Below are 8,050 nucleotides of genomic sequence, written 5' to 3'. Positions count from 1 at the left end.
CAGCTATCAACCGTCGATTCTAGGATATCTAGGTGCTGAAAAACTCCCAATCCTTCAGTATTTTCATCTCTAAGTCTCCCCAAGTCCCTTTCCTGCACTTTTGGCCAAATATTGCCTCTGACTGCCGTCCCCGACAGTGTTGTTCAAAGATTTTTTGCCTGTGAATCACCGCGAAATCCTTAGCTAGGTCGTCGCTACACTATATATGGAAACTAAGACAGAGATATTACTCACACATTCGACGACCAACTACTTTGCTCATCCAACCCAGGCCCTGCCTCTGAAGCCGAGATCGGCCGTCCATGTCTCGTAAATCGGACGTTGTTTACCTGCCCCATCGCGCTAACCAGGCTCTTTACTACGAACGCCACCTCCGTTGTGCGTACTTTTCTCACCTCAACATTTAATTCTGCTAGCATCAACTCCTTTAGCAAATCCCGAACCAGACATCGCCAAAAATGCATCTGTGGGTTGAGCGGCGGTTCTAAAACCTCAAAAACTTTATCAGGAACGAACCAGCGTACGCAGTAGGTCAGCGCAGTGGAGTCAAAGGCAAAGGAGAGTTTTCGGATGTGGGCGCGATTGGATGGACCAATACGGTAGAGGAAGTCTGTCAGATGTTGCTGCGTGAAACAGAACGTGGTTGTGCGGTAGATCCAAGGAATTGTGTGGCACGTGATGGAATTTGAGAGTTTAAAAAGGGTTGATACAGGGCACTTAGGATCTGAGAACCACGTAAAGGTCAGCGTGTCGAGATGTTAAGAGCCTTTGCAGTTCGATGAATGACTGAGAAGAACGCGGATGTGTCAAGACTTGAGCTCGCATTTACCGATTAATGAGGATAGGGAGGAGCGGTTTTACGGAAGTTTCGAACCCGAGTGAGGGAGGAGAGAAGTTTTGGCATATAAAACAATGCTTCAGCTCCCCTCACCCTCAAGCGAATGAACCTGATTTACCGCATTGTTACATTCGGAACACCCCAGTGCATGTGATAGATAAACCATGAAAGTAGGCCCTGATTGTTGTCCAGAATGGTGGAGGTGTATCTACTTACCATTAACAGTGTAAATTTTTTCCCCAGGTGAAACCAATTCCTGTCTTCCTACTGCCAACGCTAGAATCTTTTGCTGCAGCTCTATTGGAAGCCGTCTAAAGCAGCCAAAAATTGGTCGAACAGTCACCCAGTCGGAATTGCTCGAGTCATTACAGGTCGAACTCGTCTTCTTTGGCCCAGTCTTCAGCTGGTAGTGGCGATACTGGTGTAGCATAATTCCCTGCCTCCGCTGCAGTGCCGTAAAGTGCCTTGCAAACCAATCTTTCTCGCACTCCCATCCCGATCCGGCGCGCATAACCATGCGGTAGTGGCCATTACTGTTGAAGAGTCGGACTTGGACTTGAATAGATGGCGGTGTTCCGTAAGCCAGGTCTTCAGGCCGAATTTCGCAGAGTACCGGTTGGCCAAGGCCATATGAGGCCGTAGGGTGTAGGGGGGATATTTGGCCTCGAAAATTGCAATAAGTTTGTCGGCAACAGGACCATAATTGTAGGTGGCGGATGAATTGGCGCCTTTGTTGGCGTTGAGTGAGAGGAGATTCCATTTGTAGTGTATCTATCGAACGTTCTTCCGACTAATGGACCGTTGTAACTTATATAGAGCCTCTAAAACAGCAATTTGATTTGATGGAATAGAGAAAATGTTGAATGGAGAAATGTAACTTCGTAGCTAATTGCTCCGCTCTCCTACGCTTGAGGTTGACCTTGTTCGGTGTCCAGAGCCTTATAACATTGGAATATTCTAAAATCTACAGTTCATATACGGCCTTTTTTGCTATGAGTGTACGAAGTTCTTAGGAGGACCACTTCTGAAGAGGAAAGAGCTGTTCTAAAGGTTTCGAGTCAAGGCTGGATTACTGACTCACGGAACGCCACAAAAGGCGCCTAACTTACAGGAACCTTTCTGTCATAAACCATGAGCCTACGCTCAGAGCGCAGAAGATAAGAACGCAAAGATCATTTGGCCGAGTTGCAGAGGGCATTGCAGCCTTGTGAACTGACGTCAAGGATGAGCTTTAGAAAAGGTTGACAGGCTTTTAAAGTACACGACGGCGCAGGCAGACAATCACATTACTAGTGCCAAGTAGGCAAGAAAAGGAATTAAAGCAATGTAAGCGGAGATGCAGGGTATATAGGTAGGCATTACCTGGCCTGAAGTCTGTACTGGCTACTATACCTGTAGGTTGATCAGCCTTGGAGGTGAGGCGGAAAAAGCACTGACGCTGTTGCCTGTCGCCTGTCACTTGTTGGCTAGTGGGCCTAGTCGTGAGGCTCGAGGCCCCCCACTTGAGCCCAATCCTTTTGTGGTAATTTGAAACCGATCCGGTTTTCAGGTTGAGCAGCCTATGCTGTGTATGTATATGTATTTCTTTGCATGCTTGATAGCCCTGACAGGAGGGCAACGTTCTGAGAAGAAGGCCTTGTAACTTAGTATGTTTTCGTTTAAAATTTTGTGGCTGGAAACCTGGATAAAGCGCACCCGAGATTTTTGCGAACATTCATGAACAACAGCACTGCTCTCCTTTCCTGTCACCAAAAGAGCACAAGAAACCTGCAGACATCGTGAGCCGCCAAAGTATACTTAATCTTACAAGTCGCCGTGCATAACTCTAAGCCAACTTCCTTTACCTCTACTCCAACGACAGTCCGTCTATCTTATAGTTAATATTCTGGTTTTGCAGGAACTATATCGATGTGCCCCTAACTAACCGCTCGCCATGTAGTAGTAACTCCCGAAATCCCTCCAATAAAATATCCCTGATCAAAGTACTCGTTGGCACAGTCCCATAGCCAGGCGGAAGTCGTCGTAACTTATGGTGGAAATCTTGCTTATATGTTCTCGGGGCTGTTCAAACATACGCCGAGTCTAGATTCTCGGATGCTGTGAAAGACTCGGAGTTCCTCTAGGCCAAACGGCACCTTCGCTTCAATAGGCCATTTTCATCATCTGGCCTCAATGCCCATACCATATTTCATCATCCGGCCCACGTCCCCTGTCATGCCCCTCCAAACTACACAGCCTCTCATTCTGCTCCGGCAACTTCCATCCAGCGACCTCTTCCGCGCGCGTCACGAATTGCATCAACAGCCCCGCCTCCGCATGCCAACTAACATGGCAATGGAATGCCCAAACCCCCGGGTTATCCGCAACGAAGCGGAGTAAGGTCCAGCCAAATGCCTCGACCGACGCAGTATCTCTGCGCAGCGGGTTCTCCAAATCGAGCGAGGCGAACAGGTTTGAGGGTGGGTATCCATGGCCCTGGGCCAGCACCCAGAACTTGTGGCCGTGTAGGTGCATGGGGTGGTTCCCGTCGTCAAAGTTCTGCAGCAGGATGTCCAGCGTGCGGAGGCCGGTGGTCTGGTAGACAAGCTCGCGGGGCGTGTGGAAGGCGTCAGCGTTGACGCCAAAGGGGGCGACGAGAGATTCTGTAAAAGATTCGTTGAATGTGGAGAAGCCGGTGATGAGACGGTGTAGTGTGGGCGAAGACACAGGCGCGCGCCAGGAGCTGGCGTTGAAGAAGCCGCGGCTGAGCCGCCACGCGCCGATTTCGAAGTTCGCGCGCAGATTGATCAGGGTGTCGGCGGTGGCGGGGGCGTGGATAGAGTGCACGGGGTGCAAGTCGGTGGTCTTCATGTCACGGCATTCGAGCTCGATCACTTCGGGCCAGTCGCGGCTTGAGGGGGGGNTGGAGACGGAGACGGGGCTTGAGGATGTGTAGCGGACTATTCCGCGAACTTCTTCGACCAGTTCGGGATTCCCTTCCGCGAAGCAGTGCGTTATCATCCGTGCTCGTAGCCAATATGCGTCTCCGGTTGTGACATTTGTAGTGATGATTATGCTGTAGCGCTGGGCAGGGTTAATGTTGAGCCTATGGTAGTATTCTGGGAATACGTCTGTCCCGTCAACTTCTGTCACCGCAAATTCGTGCTCGTCGATCTGGATTTGGAACTCTGCGAATGCTCCGACGTTGATGAATCGAAGTCGATGGTTTTGATTTGGTTCCAGATTGAATTCCTGCATGGTGGCACTCGAGTTATTGCATCTGCGGTTAGGCAAATCCTCACATTTCCGAATGTTCTTGCCGTTGATCAGAGCTCCAGCGGGGACTGGTTCCGCATTCTCACAGTCATTCGCGAGATACTCCATTGATAGAGCGCCAGAGAGATCATAGTAGTGGTCTTGCACCATGATGACACGGTCTGTTGCATATTCGATTTTTTGTAGGCCCCGCTCGTCTTTGGAGTGTATGGTGAGTGGACCAACAAGCCCGTCTGATGCCTGAATTGCGTGATGAGCATGATACCAATACGTCCCTGATTGTCCATCCACACGGAATTCGTAGGTAAATCGGGCCCCTGGAGCTATGGGACATTGCGTGATGCCCACCGTGCCGTCCATCCAGTTGGTCCCGTTTTGGAATAATCCATGCCAATGTATTGAGGTAGCATTGACCGCTTGGTTGTCGATATGAACTACGATAGTGTCACCTTCATTGACCTCAATCAACGGGCCTGGAAACTGCCCGTTGATTAGGATCATGGGTCGATATACACCATCTGGGTTGTGGTCTTTGTCTTTGATAGTCCAGTGGTACTCCCGCTTAGTGGGTGGGGCAGAGAAGTCCCAGTTAAGATCGAGGATATAGTCTTGCGGCTGGCCGTTTCCAGGTCGAAGCCACCCCGTAGCAAAGGACTTGATTTGGTCTCTGAGAATGAATGCAACGGCGGCAATTCCGAGAACCAGTGAGGCCGAAGTCATAATGATAATGGCGGTCCGGGAGGTAAGATGGCGGGCAGTAAAGAGGCTGCTCTTCTTCAATCTCTTGGGCCAACGGCCTTGTACGCCATCGTGCTCATCCAGTTCGAAACTCTCGTCATCTTCGTCATCTTTAAGCAGAAATTCACGCTCCTGCTCATGCGCGAGGCTTAGCCGGCTGGAAGACCCGTCGTCCTCATCTCTCTCGTCTCGCTCATCTTTCGCATCCTCACGGAGATGCTGTGAGCCATCTTCATTGAGCATGGTCTCCTAAGTGATGGAAAACAGCTGCATGTAGAAGATATGGGATAGCTAGATCAGATAATACTGGTGTGTCGTACTTTGGTGTCCAGATCGGCGCTCGGCGATGGGTAAGGGACAGGAGGCGAGTGCTTTCAGGCGAACCCTGTTGTGGCTGTGAGGGTGCGGGGTACCTACCATGCCGAGGTACGAGGAACCGCGCGAAAAGCGATTTCTCCTTCCTTTTGGGACTAGCGGCTTTCCCCCAATAAAGTTGCCCGGGCAGAGACCGCCCAAAATCGTTGTTGATTACTCTGGGGCCTTACGGGAGGCGGCCACTGGTCCCAAAAAGGAAGAGGAAATCGTTTTTCGCGCAGTCCTCCGTATTGTAAGGCCGACCTACCCGTTCCCGCAGACAGTAATCTGATGAGGCCTGCACGTGTCGTGAGATGGACACGCAGACAGGACGAAGAATACGGGCTGCGGACAAGCATGGCACAAGCATGGCACAAGCATCTTCCAAGCCGTGTAAGCATCGACTTGCAGAGAACGTTAATCTTGTAATCCCCATCTGCCAATAATATGTTTTCTCGCCAGCTCGTGCTGCACAACACCTGCCTTGATCTGCTTAGTGACCCCGGAAAGACCATCTCACCTGCATGTTCCATTCCCAAGAAGCCGGTGTATGCTGGTATTCGAATTTCTCTGGAAGAATGGCCCTGCACCAATCACACCTTCCCCTGGTGGAACCTGCGAAGCCTGGTATGACATCGCGACTCTCTCACGGGCCTGCCTCTCGGACCACCAGGCGGAGCCAAGTCTCGGTGAAGTAGTACATGAACCGCCTTTACTCCATGACCGTCGCGCTCTTTAACGCTTGAGCTTTCACTCTTTGCCTCTTCAACCTCGCCGCTCTTTGATTTAAGATGCGCGCCTCTGAGATCGCCCTCTTATTGCTCGCCGGTGGTGCTGCAGCTCAAAACACTGCTACAAGCGCCGCAGACGTAGCTGCCGCTGCTGCCACAGCGAAGACCCTCAGCCCGGTTAGCAATGTCAAGGGCAAAGCGTTCGACCGTATCGCCATCATCTGGCTCGAAAATACGGATTATACTCTAGCCGCCGGCGACCGTGAGTGAAGTGAAAGCGGAGCACGAGGATCGCCAAAGTTAACTTCTATCAATAGCAAACCTGGCATATTTCGCTAAGAAGGGTATCACTCTCTCCAACCTCTTCGCCGTGACCCATCCAAGCGAACCGAATTATGCAGCTGCCATTGGAGGCGACTACTTCGGAATGGAGTAAGTTTTGCCCCTACATCATTGCTATGAGAATACATGAACTGGAGGGCTTTGAGGAAATGCTCGTGATCGTAGTAACTCCATGGATTTATGGCTTGGCAATGTCTTAGAAGAATTGATAATTTCAGTCCTACTTAGACATCCAAAATTGCTGAAGTACCCCAAGAAATAATCAGGTCACTTCATCCAAGATGGTTGTTGTGGGCGCTAGTGGTACTTCGGCAAGGTACCCCAATCCAAGACTATGAGTAGAGATATTGCAGAGGCCTCCAGAATCCTAGATGGAATTGCGCTACCTCTAGCCTCTCCAGTTTTCATGGGGTTTTCTTGAAACGCAGCTAATCATATATTCCAGCAACGACGACTTCAATGCTTTCCCATCAAACGTTTCGACTGTAATCGACCTTCTAGAAGAGAAGGGCATTAGCTGGGGAGAGTACCAGGAAGACATGCCGTACTCCGGATTCGAAGGCTTTGCATGGGTCAATCAAAAAACTGGCGCCAACGACTATGTCCGGAAGCACAACCCTGCCATTCTCTATGATTCCGTCACTAACAACCCCAACCGCTTGGCATGCATCAAGAACTTGACTATGTTCCAGAAGGATTTGAAGGAGAATAAGCTCCCCCAGTGGATGTTCATTACGCCCAATATGACTTCCGATGGTCATGACACCTCTGTCACTGTTGCTGGCGCGTGGGTTAGGAACTTTCTTGACCCCCTCCTGAAGAATAAGAACTTCATGAAGAACACCCTGGTCTTGATCACTTTTGACGAAAACCATACCTACACTATCCAGAACAAGGTCCTCGGCATGAAGAACACCCTGGTCTTGATCACTTTTGACGAAAACCATACCTACACTATCCAGAACAAGGTCCTCGGCATGAAGAACACCCTGGTCTTGATCACTTTTGACGAAAACCATACCTACACTATCCAGAACAAGGTCCTCGGCATTCTCCTTGGTGATGCGGTTCCACAGCGTCTTGTGGGAACAACGGATAGCAATTACTACAACCACTACTCCGAGATTGCTACCGTCGAGGCGAACTGGGATCTCCACACGCTGGGCCGCTGGGATGTTGGCGCCAATGTGTACCAGTTTGTAGCGGACCAGACCCGGGATGACAAGGTTCGCCAATGGACAGGCAAGCCAGCACTAAGTGATATGTACTTCAACACATCGTATCCTGGCAACTTCAACAGCGAGAACTCCTCGGTTCCATGGCCAGTGCCCAACACTAAGGCAGAGTATGCTTGCCGCAGCGTCCTCCCTAAAATTGTGCAAACTTGGGGTTCGTTGGTGAAAAAGACCTTCTACAACACTGGGGTAGGCGAAAGTTCTCCAATATTTGAGATCATCTCTCGTGCTAACACAACTTAGCTTGAAATCCCGGATGGCATGCACCCTGCGCCAGAGTTTTAGTCACCACCGATAGGCTATTTCTAGTCACGAAGGGCTCTTAGTTTTGATAATAGTCAAGTACGAGTCTCTAAAACTTAACATCAAGAATCATATCAATGATATTAGGCAAAAGTGCTTAGATCCTGATTGAAAAGACCAGAAATATTGTTAATGTAATCTATTTTAAACTTCCAAATGCTTGACTAACTTACCCCAGCAACTGTATTATCCACGTTATCCATTCTCACACCGTCCTTCCCGCTCGCTATCTTTGCACCCTCCATTTTCCTGTG

At 49.9% G+C, this 8,050-nt stretch overlaps 3 protein-coding genes across 3 annotated transcripts; 1 reads left to right on the top strand and 2 right to left on the bottom strand.

Annotated features, from left to right (window-relative positions):
* Positions 1-230: 230 nt before the first annotated feature.
* Positions 231-1,355, bottom strand: K441DRAFT_533012 (uncharacterized protein; the record flags this gene model as incomplete). The annotated part of the gene is made up of 2 exons (XM_067642260.1): positions 231-724; positions 1,055-1,355. The coding sequence occupies 2 exons, from the start codon at positions 1,353-1,355 to the stop codon at positions 231-233; spliced, it is 795 nt and encodes a 264-aa protein (XP_067510170.1).
* Positions 1,356-2,779: 1,424 nt separating this feature from the next.
* Positions 2,780-5,209, bottom strand: K441DRAFT_134 (multicopper oxidase). The gene has a single exon (XM_067640087.1). The coding sequence runs from the start codon at positions 5,072-5,074 to the stop codon at positions 3,008-3,010; it is 2,067 nt and encodes a 688-aa protein (XP_067510169.1). The 5' UTR covers positions 5,075-5,209; the 3' UTR covers positions 2,780-3,007.
* A 586-nt stretch (positions 5,210-5,795) lies between these two features.
* On the top strand, positions 5,796-8,050 carry K441DRAFT_650083 (phosphoesterase-domain-containing protein). Its single transcript, XM_067646976.1, has 5 exons — positions 5,796-6,178; positions 6,234-6,348; positions 6,704-7,154; positions 7,299-7,682; positions 7,737-8,050. Exons 1-5 carry the CDS (start codon positions 5,977-5,979, stop codon positions 7,776-7,778), a joined length of 1,194 nt encoding a protein of 397 aa, XP_067510168.1. The 5' UTR covers positions 5,796-5,976; the 3' UTR covers positions 7,779-8,050.

Source organism: Cenococcum geophilum (assembly GCF_001692895.1).
Source record: "Cenococcum geophilum 1.58 unplaced genomic scaffold K441scaffold_1, whole genome shotgun sequence".
Classification (NCBI taxonomy): Eukaryota; Fungi; Ascomycota; class Dothideomycetes; order Gloniales; family Gloniaceae; genus Cenococcum; species Cenococcum geophilum.
This window is presented reverse-complemented; position numbering and strand designations above follow the sequence as displayed.

Coding starts and splice junctions, on each gene's coding strand:
- K441DRAFT_650083 (XM_067646976.1), top strand. CDS start 5,977: ATGCGCGCCTCTGAGATCGCCCTCTTATTGCTCGCCGGTGGTGCTGCA. Junction 6,349..6,703: donor GGCGACTACTTCGGAATGGA/GTAAGTTTTGCC, acceptor CATATATTCCAG/CAACGACGACTTCAATGCTT. Junction 7,683..7,736: donor AGACCTTCTACAACACTGGG/GTAGGCGAAAGT, acceptor AACACAACTTAG/CTTGAAATCCCGGATGGCAT.